This window comes from Narcine bancroftii, chromosome 1, assembly GCF_036971445.1.
Source record: "Narcine bancroftii isolate sNarBan1 chromosome 1, sNarBan1.hap1, whole genome shotgun sequence".
Taxonomy (NCBI): Eukaryota; Metazoa; Chordata; class Chondrichthyes; order Torpediniformes; family Narcinidae; genus Narcine; species Narcine bancroftii.
The window spans coordinates 340,271,615-340,291,013 of record NC_091469.1 but is presented as its reverse complement, the minus strand read 5'-3'; the positions used below and the strand labels follow the sequence as shown (position 1 = coordinate 340,291,013).

The following is a 19,399-nucleotide window of genomic DNA, read 5'->3' as shown; positions in this document are numbered from 1 at the left end:
TATAATAATTTTTGAAGTTTGGCAATTGTAAGCCTCCTTGTTTATACCATTCTGTTAATTTATCTAGTGCTATCCTCGGTTTCCCCCCTCTCCATAAAAATCTCCTTATTATTTTCTTTAACTCTTTGAAGAATTTTTCTGTCAGTTGTATTGGCAATGCCTGAAATAAGTATAGTATCCTTGGAAAAATGTTCATTTTAATACAGTTTATCCTTCCTATCAGTGTTAGTGGTAGCTCTTTCCAATGCTCTAAATCGTCCTGTAATTTTTTCATTAGTGGATTGTAATTGAGTTTATATAATTGGCCTAGATTTTTGTTTATTTGCACACCTAGGTATCTTATTGCCTGCGTTTGCCATCTGAATGGGGATTCCTCCTTAAATTTTGAGAAATCCGTGTTATTCATAGGCATTGCTTCACTTTTATTTACGTTTATCTTGTATCCCGACACTTCTCCATATTCCTTCAATTTCTTATATAGTTCTTTTATTGATAGTTCTGGTTCTGTTAAGTACACTATCACATCATCCGCAAACAGACTGATTTTATATTCCCTGTCTTTTATTTTTATTCCTTTTATATTATTATCTCTTCTTATCGATTCTGCTAGTGGTTCTATAGCTAGCGCAAACAATAATGGTGATAGTGGGCATCCCTGCCGCGTTGACCTGCTTAAGTTAAATTGCTTTGATACATGTCCATTTACTGTCACTTTCGCTAACGGTCCCTCATATAATGCTTTAATCCAATTAATAAACTTCTCCGGTAAACTGAATTTTTGCAATACTTTGAACAAGTAATTCCATTCTACTCTGTCGAAGGCCTTCTCTGCGTCTAAAGCAACTGCTACTGCCGGTGCTTTATTTCCTTCTACTGCATGAATTAAGTTAATAAATTTACAAATATTGTCTGTTGTGCGTCTTTTTTTGATAAATCCAGTTTGGTCTAAATTTACCATTTTCGGTACCTGTTCTGCTAATCTGTTCGCTAATAGTTTAGCTATTATCTTATAATCTGTGTTTAGCAGAGATATTGGTCTATATGACGCTGGTGAGAGTGGATCTTTCCCTTGTTTTAGTATCACTGTAATTATTGCTGTTTTACATGAATCTGGTAAGTTTTGTGTCTCATCAATCTGGTTGATTACATCCAGGAGGGGCGGTATTATTAGGTCTTTAAATGTTTTGTAGAATTCTATTGGGAGTCCATCCTCTCCTGGTGTCTTATTATTTGGTAAATTTTTTATTATCTCTTGTATTTCTACTGTTCCAAATGGTTCTGTTAATTTATTTTGTTCCTCTATTTGTAGTTTTGGTAGTTCAATTTTAGTCAAAAATTCATCTATTTTCCCTTCTTTCCCTTCGTTTTCGGTTCGGTATAATTGTTCATAGAATTCTCTGAAGTTTTCCTTAATTTCTTTTGGATTATATGTAATTTGTTTGTCTTTTTTCCTTGTTGCCAATACCATTTTCTTAGTTTGCTCTGTCTTAAGCTGCCATGCTAAGATTTTGTGTGTTTTTTCACCAAGTTCATAATATTTCTGTTTTGTCTTCATTATATTCTTCTCCACCTTATATGTTTGTAATGTTTCATATTTTATTTTTTTATCCGCCAATTCTCTTCTTTTGGTTGTATCTTCCTTTATTGCTAATTTTTTTTCTATGTTTATTATTTCCCTTTCCAACTGCTCTGTTTCCTGATTATAGTCCTTCTTCATCTTGGTTGCATAACTTATTATTTGCCCTCTAATGAATGCTTTCATTGCGTCCCATAGTATAAACTTATCTTCCACTGATTTCGTATTTACTTCAAAGTACATTTTTAATTGTTTTTCAATAAATTCTCTAAAATCCTGTCTTTTAAGTAGCATGGGGTTTAATCTCCATCTATACATTCTTGGAGGGATGTCCTCTAGCTCTATTGCCAATAACAGGGGTGAGTGGTCCGATAATAGTCTAGCTTTATATTCCGTTTTCCTAACTCTCCCTTGAATGTGGGCTGATAACAGGAATAGGTCTATCCTTGAGTATGTTTTATGTCTAGTCGAGTAGTATGAGTATTCCTTTTCTTTTGGGTTTTGTTTCCTCCATATGTCCACAAGTTTCATTTCTTGCATTGATTTAATTATAAATTTGGTTACTTTGTTCTTCCTGTTAATTTTTTTCCCCGTTTTATCCATATTTGGATCCAAATTCAGATTGAAATCCCCTCCTATTAGTATGTTCCCTTGCGTATTAGCTACCTTCAAAAAGATATCTTGCATAAACTTTTGATCTTCTTCGTTAGGTGAATATATATTAAGTAGATTCCAAAGCTCTGAATATATCTGACATTTTATCATAACATATCTCCCTGCTGGATCTATTATTTCCTCTTCTATTTTAAATGGCACATTTTTGCTAATTAATATAGCCACTCCTCTTGCTTTTGAATTATACGATGCTGCTGTTACATGTCCTACCCAATCTCTCTTTAATTTCTTGTGCTCCAATTCAGTTAAGTGTGTTTCTTGGACAAATGCTATATCTATTTTTTCCTTTTTCAGTAAATTTAGTAGTTTCTTCCTTTTAATTTGGTTATGTATTCCATTAATATTTAGAGTCATATAGTTCAGCGTAGCCATTTTATATTTTGTTTATCTTCTCTTTCCGTTTTTCCATCATTACCTTTCCAGCTGAGGCACTTAGTGATGCAGTTTGTAAGTTCAAGTTTGTGGTATCCCTTGTTATATAGTACAACAACCTTTTTGAAGTCAATCTTACAAGCAAACTACTAAAAAATAAGGAAGTGGATTTAAATTCAGCGACAAGACAAGTGCAAGCGACTAAGAATGACCTTGTGGACTGCAGGAGTGATGGGGGTTTTCAACGAGTTTTGACAGATGCTACTGAGATTGCAAAGGAACTAGAGATACTACCAAACTTTGTGACAGAGCAAGTTAGAAACAAGAGAAAGAAACGGCAGTTTGAGTATGATGCCCAGGAAAAAGCAAAGCAGAAATTCAAAGTAGGTTTCTACATAGCCATATAATCTGTTGAGGAGAGATTCCAACAGCTACAACAATATAATTCCCTATTTGGCTTCCTTTATATCTACATATAAAGAAACATATCTACTGAAAATGTATTTAAGGGCTGCAAGAATTTAGAAAAATCTTTGATGCATAATGGAAACAAAGATATTGATGCTGAAGATCTATGTTGTGAACTTATAACAATAGCTTGAAGACTTCCAAAACCTATGCTTCACATGACAACAAAACCTCCTGGATAATGCTCTAAGGATTCTTCTCACACTTCCCGTATGAGTAGCAAGTGGTGAACATAGTTTCTCAAAGCTCAAACTTATATAAACTTGCATATGCTCAACAATGTTGCCACAGAGACTTGATGGCTTGGCATCTATATTAATTGACCATGCCCAGGCATTAGCACTTGATATGATTGAATTAATGACAAAATTTGCAAAGGAAAAGGCTGGCAAAGTGAGATTTTGATGTGCCTGAAATTGAAACTTTTATGGGACTTAAATTTTAACAGCAAAATTCAAAAGATTATTACCTCCGACAAGGGGATTACCTTTTTAACCCTGTTTGTCAGTTTTTTGTTTGTTTCTCTGTCTGACTATAAGCCAAATATTGTCCTAACATGACAGGTTGGTTACACCGAGTAACCTGAAAAGGTGTATAGACTTAAAAGTGTGTAAAGTAAAAGGTTTTAATGTTGTGTTTCCCTTTGTGGAGGTCTGCATTCTACTGAATGCCCTATAGTTCAAAATGATTTGTGTGCCAAAATATTTTCTTTTGTATTTGAGAAAAATAACCAAAGATTGATTTATTATTTATTCTTCCAATTTAAAATAAATTTAGTAGTTTCAAGTTTTGTGCTTTTCATTTTTTCTATCAAGCATCTGTTTTTGAAAATCAAAGCTGACAATTTTTTTTGGGGGGGTTGGAAGTAGTTGGCCTTGCCTATGGCGCAAAATAGTCTACCACCAGCCCTGAATGAAAGATAAATATCGGCAGGGCACGGAGAGAAATTCTTTGCTCTTTTCCAAAAAGGTAAGTGTGGACCTGAATTTAACATCGAATCTGTAAGATAACACCTCATGTTGCATGCTTAATCTTTAGAATGAGAGTTGACCTCCCAATCTTCTGACACAGACAAAAGTGCTAGTTCTATCATTAAGGGAATATTTGTCGATAAAATAAACCAAAAGGATCACTTTTATGATTTTATTCGCATCAGTATAAAATCTGCCACGATGAATTAATTTTGAAATATTGCTAATATTTTGCTAATATGGATGAGCGTGCTGACCATGGTTCTGGTTATGGGGACACAAATACCCCTGAGCATAAAACCCTGCAAAAGGTAGTGGACACAGCCTAGGACATCATGGGTAAAATCATCGAGAATATCTACAGGGAATGCTTCCATTGAAGAACAGCAGCAATCACAAAGACCCACACCACCCAGCACACGCACTCTTCTCACTGCTACCATCAGGAAGGAGGTATCACACCACCAGATTCAGCAACAGTTGCTACCCCTCCACCATCAGACTCCTTATCAACAAACTCAATCACAGTCTTATTTAAGGACTCTTAATTTTACACTTTCTTGATTTTTTTTCTCCTCCCTGTTTTGCAGTCAGTTTGTTTACATTTCTTTATTTGTTGACATGTGTTTTTTTGCACTGCCAATAAGTGGTAATTCTGCCACACTCACAGGAAAAAGAATCTCAGAGTTGTATGTAATGTCATGTATGTACTCTGACAATAAGTCTGAAATCGAGTCAATTTTTAATGCAAATTTGATTTAACACTTCTTTAACCAGGGGTAGCAGATTTTGCCTAATGTTGCTGGAATAATTGAACTTGATTTGCAATAAAATCCCATTTGCTTTTTAACCAAGACTTTTCTTTTGAAGAATATATTTGTAGTGATATTTAATAAGCATTTATTTTTGCATTTCCTTTAGATCTCTTTTGACCTGGCTGAATATACTGCTGATGTTGATGGTGTTGGTACACTGAGACTACTGGATGCCATTAAAACCTGTGGCCTTATAAATTCTGTGAAGTTCTACCAAGCTTCCACCAGTGAGCTTTTTGGCAAAGTGCAGGAAATTCCACAGAAGGAAACTACCCCTTTCTATCCTCGTTCACCATATGGCAAGTACCGTAATCTATTTGTGTGTATTGAATCCACGTCTTTGTGCTGAAGAACCTAACTGAAATGCAGCAAATGGTACAAGTGTTTGGATAAGTTGAGAGATCAACCTGTAGGTTGGAAATTAAAGTTAGCTAAGAGGGTGGGAATTATGAAAAAAGGCTCAGATGTAAATTAGTAGGTGTTACATATTTTCAAGATGAAAAATATTGCTGCTAAGTACTGTGTACCAAGACTGGGTTCATGATTATTGCACCAGATTCCAGCATCTTCAGCCCCTCGTGTGTCTCCAATCTCCAACAAGTATGTTGTCTCTGGTTTTCAGTAAGTTAGTTAGGTCCAACTAGTTACTCTTGGAGGCTTGAAACAGCCATGTGGAATTCAGACAGCAGTCAATCTGGCTTCATGTATGATGCTCCTTATAGTTGGACATTCTGCTGACATTTGTCAACAAGGCAAATTTTTGACTACAGTAATTCAGGGAGGGTGTCAACAAATGTTCAGTACTAATGGTATTGTACTCCAAGGTACAAGGTACAAGGTAGTGATCTCTCAAAGAATAACAAAAACCTGGAAGTTGGAAGGCAAGAAAAAGCTGGGCAGCTTGGATTGCCTGCAAGCTCTTCTCGCTTGGATTTGAATCGTTTCATCTGATGTTACCAGAGCATTTGTTATTGTCAAATTATTGTTTGTCAGATTTCTACTCAGTTCACATCTATTTTAAAAGTGCACACTGTTGACTTGCAGACTGTTGTTTATTCTACAGGGGCGGCCAAGCTTTACGCCTACTGGATTGTGGTGAACTTCAGGGAGGCGTACAACCTTTTTGCTGTCAATGGCATTCTTTTCAATCATGAAAGTCCAAGAAGAGGTTAGAAAAACTAATACATGATCCGTTTTAATATATTTCTAAATTTAGTTCCTTTGGGATATTGTTTTATATATGACAAGTAAGGGTATTTAAATGGCAGTGAAAATATAAAGAATCTTTTTCATCTCAACAAAATTTTGATTAATATTTGAATGATTTTATAAAATAACATTATACTGAAGACTGATAAGGAAAGTAAATTAATTGTAATTTCTATTACATTGATTCATCCAAAGTAAACAACTGATGTACTAGTGTAGAAGCTCTGTGGCATCATAAAGTGTGTGGTCCAATAACAGTAATATGGAAGAACAACCATATCTGTTGCATCACTTCAACATGTGAGGGCAGTGCCTCAGTCGTCAATTACTGGATGTTTCACAATTCCACGACAGAGTGGGTTGATGGGGGAGCTTTGTGTCAGCTATTTACCATTATCGGCAATGTTAATTCTATTGGGCTGGTAAACAGTGTGAGTGCAGTGCAGGAAAGGTCGAGAGAGAGGGAGAGAGATTTCTGTGATTGGCTAGTGGGCAGGCAAATGTTTTGAGGGTAACAGAGTGAAGGGTTCGGAGACAATACTAGTGTTGGAGGTGGTGGTAAAGATTGGAAATACTGCTGGAGTTGGAGGATTAAGCATTAGAGAAAATATTGGTGTTACAGTATGAGTATCAGAAACTGCTGGAGTTGGAGAGTAAGGATGAAAAATACTTTTGGTGTTGAAGGTAATGGAAGCACTACTGATCGGAAGCACTGAATGCGTTGGATGAGAAACTACCTCTTGATATGTGATCCAAAAACTCACCAACTTTAAGATTTGACAGAAGATTTTCCTCATCAAACATGTGGTTGCTATTTATATTCCCTTGCCACTGCTTGTGAAGTCTAAACATAAATTTTATGCTGCTGGATCAAAATAGTTTTATTACATCTCTATTATATCACTGAATGGGATATGGAATTTCTTGCATGATCCAAATAAATTTGCCAGCATTCCAAAAGTATCTGGACCCATTCTTATAAATAATATTGCCTTCTTGCATTTGTGCATTGTCTCAAAGCAAAAAATTTCCACTTTAGTCGTCAATTATCTTATGATCCAGAATATCCTCCCCATCTTTCAGATAGTGAAACATTCCCAAGCTTTTTTATGGTGTCTTTCGGTGTAGGTCTCGACTGTCACTTTCGATTGTCTGCTGCTCCAATCCATAAATGGGTGATTATACAGTTAATGAAATACCTTTTCTCCTTGTGCATAGTTTGCACTTCAATTGGCTTCATTTGATGAGTTCTCGCATTCACCATACAAAATGCAAGATGACCTTGTGACTTTTGAGAACAATAACTTTTCCATTTTGCTCATGTCATCAATATAAGGTTTAATGATCTCTATGTATTTTACTGAAGTTGTTGGGAGAGTTATTTGTTAATTAGGAAGTCTTCATATTGTTGGCGAAGTAGAAATTTGAATGACATTATTTAGTGAAAGACTGAAAGAGAGCAGAATGAGATGAGATCATTTTCAAAACTTTGGAAAAGTAATGGAAGTAAGAGATTCTGTTGAATTTAACAAAGAGAAGCTAAGGGTGGTTTGTGAGGAGAGGCTGATGGCAGTTTGAGAATTGAGAGGTAGTTGTTGATACTAAGAAACCATCTTGTCTTAAAGGGATTTGGAAGGATAGATGGAACAGCACTATAAAGATGTCCCAAGAATAATGAATGAGTTTTATTTGCAATTTTCTTATTCTTAGAAAAATAAAAGTTCCCAAACAGAGCCATTTGAGTAGCTGTGTTTACAAACTGAAATTAGTTAATGATTTCAAAGCACTTTAGCAGCTCTGTGCAATTTAATTTGGATCAAAATTGCCCTTTGGTCCAGCTAATGCTAATTCCAGGATCTTTTCCTGCATTTTTGTTTCTCGTGCTTAATCTTTGCCAGTCTTGCAGATGTGTCCATTTTGGATGAAAATGTAAATTAATGACTATGTTTGTACGAAATGGAATGCAATGCTCTTTCCAAAGTCACCAGTGACTGCATAAACTTGACCTTATTTTATTAATTTGATTCATGAATTTTACCAGTATTTTGGAAAGTGTTCACAGGGTAGTCAAGTGATCGACTAAAATGAGAAGATAAATGCAAATTTTGATTGAATTAATTATCATGCAATTGTAAAGGATTTGCACTTTATCTATTGAAGGAAGGTGGTTCTTTTTTTGAATATTTTATTTAAATCAGGTGGTTCTTAATTTAAAAGATATTTGGATGTTTGTGGAAATTCATTTTTCAATGATATTGCTTGATTTTCCTTCTCTCTGTGTGGGAAATCCATTCAACATTAAACTGTGACTTCAAATGAGATGCCCAGGAAAGAAAATTCAGAGTGAATTATGTAGGACCAGTCGAATATACCACCACATCGTTTTAGTCCTTTGAATAACCAATTATTGGAATGGGGAGGATGGAAACTTTACAGACATACTTTCAGACTGTTGTTTGTATTTGAAACAGCCTGGATTGGAAAGAAAGACCATAGCAAAATTGTGTCATCAAGACAAAATAAGATGTTTAAGCAGTAGGAAATCCTCTTGGCTTGTTTTAATATCATCTGTCTTGCATATATTTGCTGTCAAACTGGGACTTAGATCAAAAGCCTTTGGATATTTTTTGAGTATAATAAAATTGCACAAAGGACATATTTATGTTGTTGAATGCCTGCCTGCCAGTATTTTTTCCAAGTGCAATTGTAATAGGGCTAATTGCCAATCTTGGAAAAGAAATACTATTTTGATTCTGCAACCACTTCAACAAATAACTTTAATATAGTTATTATAGGCCAAAAAATTAAATACAAAAAATTCGCAGTTAAGTATTTTTTTCTCTGAGAAATTAATACTTTTTAGAAAATTTACCAATAGCTTTTGAGTGCCAGCTGTTAAATTCTATTGATTTTGGCATCACTTGGCAAATTAGGTTTAATCCCTCTGATCTCAGTAGTCTGTTCAGTCAGCCATGACATTCTCAGTGTCCATCCTTTCTGCTTCCCGGCTGTTCAGAGCCATGGCTGAGGTATTTCTCTGCGGGAGTGTTGAAGATCACCCAGTTTAACAGCAGATGGCGGCTGCAGAAAAATGCAATGATGTAGTAAGACAAAGTTCAAATTGGGTTCAGAAGCAAAATGAACTTCCCTTCTTTTGAAAGACCCTGTGTTAAATGTTATTTATTTCATCAGGTTTGAATTAAATTCAAAACTACACTTATTTCAGGGGAAGTGCATTTGTTATTTTCATATATTTGTACTGAGGGAACCTGAAGGTGAAAGATTATTTTAGAAATAGGAATCCAATGAGCAATTTAATAAGTGATTTAATATCTGAAGGAAATAAAAAAGTTTACAATCATTAGATTATAGTAAACTCTAATATGGCAAACTCAGCTGTTCAATCAGCTGCGTGCACCTAGTTAAAGTGAACTGACCGTGGCTACTTAATATTCTGCTTTTAGTGTGTTATTATCACAGTTCGTACAACATTAAATATGGCTTTCAGATAAAATAAAGAATGAGCTACAACAGGAAAATAGATCTCCACAAATTGATGACCTTCTGAAGTTGTGGCAATGGAAATCAGAACAGCATTCTGATCTGTCTAAACTCTAAATCTACTGTTGTTAACTTAGAAACACATAAACAGATGTTCACTGGCATTTTTTTTTGTTGTGGCAAGCAAACTCTTAAAAAATGAACAAAGCCAGTAAAAGTGATAGGAAAATGTACATGAAGAATAGTAAATTTGATTTGAGGCTTAATTCTTACACAAAGTATTGTTAATTCGCTTGTACTGTTGTTACATTCTAAATGTAGTATTATATCCCAATAATGGAACCTTTACCTTTACTTTATGTTACTGAATATGAATTTGCGACATTGACATAATTTCAATTGTTATAATTTTTGAAAATGGGGGTCATCAACAGTTTTATGTAAAATCTTTTACATGTCACTTCTGATCATTGAGGTTATAATCTTGCTGGCTGATCTCAAGAATTGTTTTGATTTTTCGGCTAGTTTGATGTGAGGTAATATTAGAAAAGTTAAAACTTCAATGTTTCAATTCTTTGATCTTCAAACTTCAGAATTAAAAAAAATAAATTATTGTAGCCTGGAGTATTTGGTGTCTATCAAATTATAGTTGCATTAATTTTAATTAGCTTGGCTTCTGAATCAAAGATCTAAATAATAAGTTAAAATATTAAGTAGTTTCCAAACAGGCTTTAGAAAGTTGTTTGCTGTGTAAATGGAGCTCTTGGCTGTTTGGTTTGAAGCTTCTGGGTTTACTTAAGTGACAGATGATCCCATATTGCTTAAAAAAACCAGAGTAATTCTTAAAATGTTAAGTTAATTTTTGTTTCTATTTTGGTACAGTTAAACAGCCGGAATAACCATACTGATGTTATCTATTATCTTTGTTTCAGGGGCTAATTTCGTAACTCGGAAAATTAGTCGGTCAGTAGCTAAGATTCACCTCAGACAGCTGGATTGTTTTAGTTTGGGCAATCTCGATGCCAAGAGAGATTGGGGTCATGCCAAGGACTACATTGAGGTAGGCCATTGGCCTCAGGCTGTTCAGAAGTATTTCCCTGCCTGGATGATACGTTTCACGCATCATCTCAAAAAATTGCTTGATCTTTATGTGTATCTTGTGCCAGAGGAGAGTTGCTAACACAGTGAACAGTCAATTGCAGCTGAGGGAATTCAGTTCCATGGTGGGCTACCCTAGTCCTGACCTGACTAAAAGACAATCTTCCTCTTCATTCAGAACAGCTATAAGTTTACATCTCATTGGTTACATACTGCCAGAGAGTCACTCTGACCTCCTTAACAGCATTCTCAATTTTTCTTCTCCCCTTTTACTTTTATTTTCTTGACTTTTGATAAATGGATAAAGATACAGCAATATGGGCAATGAAAAATATTTTTAGTTTTATTTTCTATTGTATAATATGGAACAATTGAGACTGTATTCAACTCTACTAGACAGCAGCAAAAATAGTGTCTGGACTAGGCGAATTTGTTTCCCTCTGTTGGGTCCTGACAGATTTTCTGTGCTTACAATGCTATTTCTGTCTTTTTGAATCATACATCCCTCGGACACAGACACTGGTTTTCCAGAACTATTTACATAATTTAAACAGAAGCAAGAAAAACTTACAAAGAATGAAAATCTGACAGTTTAATAAGGGTTCACCAACAAGTTTATGGTAAATGCCTCTGTGTGGGTATACTTTCTATGTGAAAGATCACAGCAAATCCAGATGTCTGCTACTGGTTGTACAAACACCGCAGAACTTTATACTGATGATATATTTGGTTCCAATTGAAATTTTAATAATGGACTTAAGCTCTGCATTTAACAAATGGTATATATTTAGACCAAACATTTATCCAATTTGAAAGGTCAGCCTGTTATTAAAGATAGAGGGAGGGAAAATTATAATTTCCTTATATTATGCTGCTTTTTCACAATTTCCCTGTGTTAAACCTTTGCTAGTACATTGTAAGCTTTGGCTTAGGAATGGCTCTGAGGAATTTTGGGCAATTTGCTTTCTTACATCTCAAGTTGAATATTAAACAACGAGCTTAGCAAATATCTCTTTTACCAAGTTGTATTAAATTCACTGAAGATGTATGTTATTAACATTAAGTAATATATAGATTTTTTTATTATTGCTTTTCATAATTTTCATGCAAATCTAGCACATAAAAAATGAATAAATGTTTTAAGATAAATACTTTTGGTGCTTTGCTGTCCATCTCCAGGTTCTTGTCACTTGATTCCTACTTGTTAGCCTTTAACCTTGCTTAGTGGTAGGCATTCTGATTAATAATTTTTTTTGCATTTTTGGTTTTTTTCTCTTCTTTTGAATTTTACAATACAATATATAACTGTACTGTTCAATTGTGCATAATATAAACATCAGTAAAAATATTTTAAAAAGAAAGAAAGATAAATGATGTTGTTGCTAACAAATGACAGTGCAGGAAGCCAAGAAAAATGTAAGAGAAATTTTTTTAAAATTAAATTTTGCTAAGTCCACATTTTAAAAAAAAAATCCTGTAGTCTGCTGTGATCTTACTATAGTTGGGGCAGGAATCAAAGCTGCCAATGTCAGACACATTTTACTACAGTGTCTAGTATCTAGTTTTCCTGCTATTTGAACTCCTAGAGAGGAGTAAATAAAATTAATAGAAACAACATCATTGTTACAGTTTTACATGTCATTGAGACAAATTTAAAACATGTTATAATTACTGCTACCTAATCAATTTATAATCTATAGTGAGAACTAATTTAAAGTTATCTGCACTAACCATTAAAATGAAGGAATCTGATAATAAATTCTGGCATTTGTATCTATTCAACAAAAAACTAGAAATCCAGACTTTGTCATTCGTGAATCTCTGCTCCTTCACAAGAAGCATTGCTTTACAATCCTACATGAACTTTAGAATTCAGCGAATTGATGTATTTACAAACTATTCTTGCTTTTGAAAACATAATCCCCGTGTCTGCATGGGTTTTCGTCAGGGCTCTTGTTTTCCTCCCACTGTTCAAAACGTACTGGTGTGTAGGTTAATTGGATGTAAATTGGGTGGCACAGACTCATTGGCTGAACTGGCCTGTTACCATGCTGTATGTCTAAAAAAAACAAGTTTCAAGGTTTTTAATTGTGTTTCACTACTTATCAAGCTCTGTACCTCTAAAAATAGAGTAGATTGTTTTCTTTCCGATAAATATATTTGTTATAAATCATTCCTTGAGATTGCATTATATATTTTGATTGTATTTTAGATAATGCTGCAAATTTTCTTGCGTTCAATATATTTTATATTTGCACTTTGCACCTTTGGTTTCCAAAACCTAGCATTTTACATTTTTAAAAGCAAAAAAAATGGAAGGTACCTGAAGTAAAACAAAAATTCTAGAAATATTTAATAGATTAGTCATCATCTATGGAGAGAGAAATGGAGTTAACGTTTCATTTTTATGATCTTTCATGAACTTCAGGTTATTATTTTGATCCTTATCCCGTTTGAAGTACTGCCAATTGCTATAGCCTTTAACCTTAAGTTTTGGATATTGCATAGTGGTTCATTTCAATGATTTTTTTAATATATAGACTGAATTAACTTTTTTTAAAATTGCAAATTATGTCCAAATTGAAATGGAGATCAAAATTGCCTCAATTTGCTCCAATACAAATTTGGGTACAGATGAGAAAACTACCACTAACATTGTCCACAAAAATGCAATTCTTAGCAGAGACTGTAATGGTTATTGGGCAATTCTGACAATAACATTTCTATAAATTCTCTTGTTCCATTTTTCTCTATTAAATCTTCTTAATCTGTCCCTAAGCATAATTCTGTAGGGAAAGACAACATACCTTTTCTTCTTCCATATAGCTATTCTCAATCTGTAAATCTAATTAGTGAAGGCCAAAGGAAAGAAAAGACGATTGATATTTATGTAGCACCTTTTACAATTTCAGCACATCCCAATGTTCTTTACCAAATCTGGACAATGTTGCTTTGCAAGAAGCTCAGCACTTAAATGTACCTATGTTTCTACAAGAACAATGAGAAACTTCTGGATCGATCATGGAACACAGATTTATAAATATAATAAAAATTAACCAAGCTTCTATTTCACATTGTAAATTTCATATTCCTGTGATGCTCGGAAAGTACATTTGTATTCGTATAGTTTTGGATTAAGTTTGAGATTTACCTGACAGTAAATTCTGGTTTACTTTTAACTCAACCTTTTTGATTACTTTGGTTGAAATGGTATAAAGAAATGGAAACAAATAGGAATAGATAGTGATTAATTAACATAGACCATCATAATCCAATCAAATGAATTAGTAATTGTTACCCAGTAATGAAAATCCTTCTGTAGTGCAACTGACATTTTCCATTTTCTTTTTCTGAAAAATATGACATTGTCCTTTTCTTGCATGGTGTTTCATGGCAGAGTTTTGTGGTAATGTAATCCTGTTGTCATTATCATAATTTGCTGCTCCAAATAAGTCATTATGAGATTTAAAGAACACTTTTTTGTTGGTAGTACTCAGTTGAAAGCTGCATGTTCAGGTTAAATGTGATTGAAAATTTTTTAAAAAGGTCAACCTTTCTTGGTTCAACATATTTCTTTGTTTTAAATTATTACTTATTTACTACTACTTAAACTAAATAAGTACAGAGAAATGTCTAACATTAAAAGAAATATGGAGAGGGGGATGGGATATGGTGGAAAAGCCCTGGAGATGTAGAAATCATACCTAATTTACAGCAGACCCCCATGTGAAATCTTAATGTTCTTGGGGAGAGGTGAGGAAACTGCAGTTGAAAAAGTGGGATGTGTGTTGGGAGGAGTTGTTCAATTGGCCAAGAATGAGGTGGTTCCTGCTCAAGATATAAATTAGTTGGCGAAAGTGCTCATACATTGCTGCTCACAAGCTAAATTTATAAGATGTCATCTTTTTGAGCCCTGGAAAACACGTCATTAAATCTCAGACAATTTTTTTCAGGCTTGCTTCTTCAATACCATAAATTAATAATTTTCTTTACCTATTAACAGCAGATTTGAAAAGGGTGTAAGAAAAATTCACCAGGACGTTCTTGGAATAGGACGTTCTTGGAATTTGAGTGCTTCAGTTGTAGGGAGAGGCTAGGTAAATTTGGTCTTTATTCCCTGGAGCAGGGAAGCTTTACAAGTGATGTTATAGAAGTATATAAAATCATGAGGGCCATGGTTGGCCTAGCGGTTAGCACAATGCCTTTACAGCACCAGTGATCGGGACCAGGGTTAGAATCCCACGCTGTCTGTAAGGTGTTTGTACATTCTCCCTGTGTCTCCGGGGACTCTAGTTTCCTTTCACTGTTCAAAATATACTGGGGATGTATGTTAATTGGGTGTAAATTGGATGGTCCGGACTCGTAGGCAGTAATGGCCTGTTATCATGCTGTATGTCTAATTACTTTAAAATTTAAAATATTTTTTTTTTTAATTTAGATTTAATTTAAATTTTAAAATAAATGATTACCTTTTGATTCTAGCTCAAGATGACATAGGTTTAAGTTGAGGCGAGATTTAAGAGGGATTTGAGGGGGAAAATTTTCACTCAGAGGATGGTTTGTTTCAAATACGATCAGCCAGAGGAAGCAAAATAAGTGGATATGATTTTTAACATTCAGAAGCCATTTGAACAGAAATATGGGTAGAAAGGGTTTAGAAAAGGTCCTAGCCAAATACAAATAGCCAACTTACCCAACTTAGTCAGCATAGATGAGTTGGACCAAAGGGCCTACTTCATGTTTTATTACTCTCGTCATCTGACACCAATTTGACTTACAAAAAATGGTAGAGGATAAATTACAGAATTGTACTTGGAAAGCAATAGCTGCTTTTGAATATATCTAACCATCTTGATTTTTCTGTCTATTTCTTTGGTTTTCTTTGCAGTGTGGTCGGGTGTAAATAAAAAAAATAATTGTAGCATGGCAACAACCTCTGCTGTAGGCTGGGTATATCCCTGTTGTGCACAATAGAGGAAAGCAAATCAGGGAAATGCTAAGGTGATAAGATGACTCATTTGATAATCTCAGCAAATATGTGACATTTAATTGGAGAAAAGATAGAATATTTTTAAAATTCGATTGCCAATACCAGCTCTCAAATTTAAGAAATACATTCTATCGTCCTTCAAAGAAAATCTGTATTCTTATTAGACTTTTTTTTGCTGTTTATAAATGTCTAATATTCCCAGCTTTAGCTGCAGAGTTTAAAAAATGTATTGTTGGATCAGCCACTGGCGATGACTATTGCAAATCAGCTTCAGATTCCCAGACTTTGAAAATAGTGCTATTTACAAGTTGTTGATCTGATGACATGCAAGGAACAGCAAATGTGTAGGTCATTGAGAATTTTAAATCTTCCTGTTTCTGTGATGTGATAATGATCAATTTAAGCTTTTTCACACCTGAAAATGTAACATTGATCTCATGGCAAGGTTTGTATACCTTCTTTAGCAAGTCTTTCCTGAGAGCATTGTGCACCTATATAAAAAGACAAAAATATGTTTGGCTGGCTTGATGTGTTGAAGTAGCCTTTCTGCTACATTACAGTTTCAAATGTGGGTAATAATTTTTGTTTTACTGCATAGTTAATTCAAACAGCATGTTATTTTGCAGCTGCAATTTCATGCAGCAAATCATTCAGTCGAGAAATTCCTAAAGCATAGATAAAATTATTTTTCCAAGATTTGGAGAAGAGAAATGAATTGATAAGGCCATAATGAAGCAAATGGGAGCCTACTTCAGAGATTATGCTCGCTGTTATCTAAGGAACATTCATTGGTCTAGACGGTAGATGTAAGCATGCTTGGAAGATTATTTATATTTCCCTTTCTTTCTGAGGCATTATTGAGCTGTGTCTTCTGCTTCATGTTTAATTGCATTTTAAAAAAAAGACATTGATCTCTTAATATGAAAATAATTGCAATGTGCTTGACTGAAACAGAAAAGTGCAAACTATCTGATGGATAACCTCTAAATTATCCAGTCTTCGGTCCATATTTGAGAAGAGGTGGAAAATCTCATGAAATGGTGCGAGAATAACAGCCTGACTCTCAGAGTGGTCAAGGCGAAGAAGATGATTGTGGACTTCAGGAGGACCAGGGACGACCACCCTCCACTCCAAGCTAATAGTTCAGTAGAGGACAGAGAAGCGAGCACCAAGTTCCTCAGAGTCCACTTAAGAAGTGATCTATCCTGGATGCACAGCATCTTCTCTCTTGTCAGGAATGCGCAACAGCAGCTGCACTTCATGAGAAGACTGAGGTGGGCAAAGCGACCAGCCACCATCCTGTCAACTTTTTAACAGGAGCTCTATTGAGAATGGCCTGGCTGGTTGCATCACAGTTGCAGGTATGGTTGCTGTAGACATCAATCGTAGGTCAATCCACAGCAGCAGAGAGGATCATGGGGGTGTCCCTTCCTTCTCCCCCCCTCCAATCGATGTTATTTACCAGGATCATTGTCTAATGAGGGCTTGCAGAATCAGTGAGGACCCCTACCACCCTTCATGCAGCATCTTCCAGCTACTTCCATTGGAAAAGAGATACAGGAGAATCAGAGCCATGCTGAGAAATACAGTAGTTTCTTTCCATGGCACTGAGAGTACTGAATAACGGATGAACTGCTCATACAAACACTCCGTGACTCTACTATTCATTTCACAAATAATATTAATATATTTTAATATTTAAAAATATGTACTGTACATATGTATCTTTTGTCTGTATGTGATTTGTGTGTGTAGGTATGTTTGCTGTGTTCTGCACAGAGGACCAGAGAATTCTGTTTCGTCACTTTTGCCTCATGAAATACTGCAGAACTGGACAAGGTGAAAATATTTTTCCAAGTATCAAAATTCTTGAGTTTTGAAAAAGTTTAGATGCATCAAAATGCAGGTTTCCTTGTTGTCAATACCATAATCTTGAAGTATCCTCATAGCTTCAGTTATAATCTGCATTCTTTCAACTATAGTTGTAAAAATGGTCGTCTTAACAAAAAGAAAATAATGTGGTTGAACAAACACAAGATGTCACGGATCTCCTGTTAGGTGATATCACTGACAGGTACCGAGGACTGTTGGAGTGATCATTGCTTAATCAATTCAAAATGGGGAAGTGTTTAATCAGGGAAGGGCTAATTACAATAGGATGAGGCAGGAACTAGGGAGAGTAAATTGGGAACAGATGTTCACGGGAGAAAGCACAGAAGTAATGTGGGTGATGTTTAGGAACCTCTTGGGTGGGGTTCTGGATAGGTTTGTCCCACTGAGACGGGAAAAAAAAAGATGGTAGGAAAAAGGAACATTGGTTGACAAAACAGGTAAGGCAGCTAGTTACAAAGAAAAAGGAAAAGGAAAACATTAAACAGAAACAGGAAGGGCTCATGGTAGCCAGAAAGGAACTTAAGAATGACTTACTAGTCTTGAAGTGGTCATGAGAAGGCCTTTACAAGTAGAATTAAGGAGAACCCCATAGCGTTCTCTACGAATGAAAAGAACAGAAGGATGATGAGAATGAAGGTGGGGCCTCTTAAGGATAAAGGAAGGAATGTGTGCCTGGAGACAGAGGAGGTTAGAGAGGTACTAAATGAATACTGTCCTTCAGTATTCTCCAGAGAAAACCCCTTGATCTGGGTGAGGTCAAAATTAAGCAGGATTGTGTGCTGGACTATGTTGAGGTTAGGGAAGAGGAAGTGTTGGATCTTCTTAAAAACATTAAGATTGATGTCCTCGGCGCTGGATGCTATATAACCAAGGTTACTGTGGGAGGGAAGGGAAGTCATAGCTGGGGCATTGGATGTTTTCTTTGAGTCTTCCTTGGCCACAGGGGAGGTGCTGGAGGATTGGAGAATGGGAATTATAGACCAGTGAGTCTTGTGTCAGTGGTGTGCAGACTATTTGAGATGGTTCTTAAGGACAGGATTTCTGAGTATTTGGAGAAGCACAGTCTACTCAGGGATAGCATGGCTTTGTGAAGGGAAGGTCGTGCCTCACAAGCCTAGTTAAGTTTTTGAGGACTTAAAGAAAAGAAATTGATAGGGCAGGGCAGTAGATGTGGTCTATATGGATTTTATTAAGGCATATGACAAGGTTCCTCCAAGAAAGGCTCATTTAGAAAGTCGAGGTATGGGATTCATGGAACCTTTGCTGAGTGGATTTTTTTTTTTAAATGGCTTGCAAGGAGAAAACAGAGTAGTAGTGGAATGTAAGTATTGTGCCTGGAGGTCAGTGACTAGGGGAGTTCTGCTCCTTGTGATTTTATAATAAACCTGAATGAAGAAGCAGAAGATGGGTCAGAAAGTTTTCAAATGATACAAAGATTGGATGAATTGTGGATGGTGCTGAAGCTTGACAAAGGTTACAAAAGTGTATAGACAGGATGCAGAGTTCGGAGGGAAGGTGGCAGGCATTCAATCTGGATAAGTGTGAGGTGATGTATTTTGGAAGGTCAAAACTGAAGGCTGAGTACAGGGTTAACAGTGTGGAGGAACAGAAGGACCTTAGGGTTCAAATCCATACATCTCTCAAGGTTGCCACACAGGTTGAAAGGATAGTTAAAAAGGCCTATGGGATGTTGGGCTTCATTAGTTGGGAAATTGAGTTCAAGATTCAAGAGGTCATCTTGCAACTCTACAAATTTCAGGTGAGACCACACATAGAGAATTGTATTCAGTTCTGGTCGCCTCATTTTAGGAAGGATGTGAAGAGGGTGCAG

At 35.4% G+C, this 19,399-nt stretch overlaps 1 protein-coding gene across 4 annotated transcripts in view; it reads left to right on the top strand.

The window, feature by feature from the left end:
• gmds (GDP-mannose 4,6-dehydratase) overlaps nucleotides 1-19,399 on the top strand; it is a 661,071-nt gene that overhangs the window by 252,027 nt on the left and 389,645 nt on the right. For all 4 annotated transcript variants that reach the window (XM_069909806.1, XM_069909795.1, XM_069909784.1 and 1 more), the window contains exons 6-8: nucleotides 4,984-5,176; nucleotides 5,941-6,045; nucleotides 10,520-10,647. In XM_069909806.1, the coding sequence (XP_069765907.1) occupies nucleotides 4,984-5,176; nucleotides 5,941-6,045; nucleotides 10,520-10,647 (426 nt within the window). The remainder of the gene's footprint in view (nucleotides 1-4,983; nucleotides 5,177-5,940; nucleotides 6,046-10,519; nucleotides 10,648-19,399) is intronic.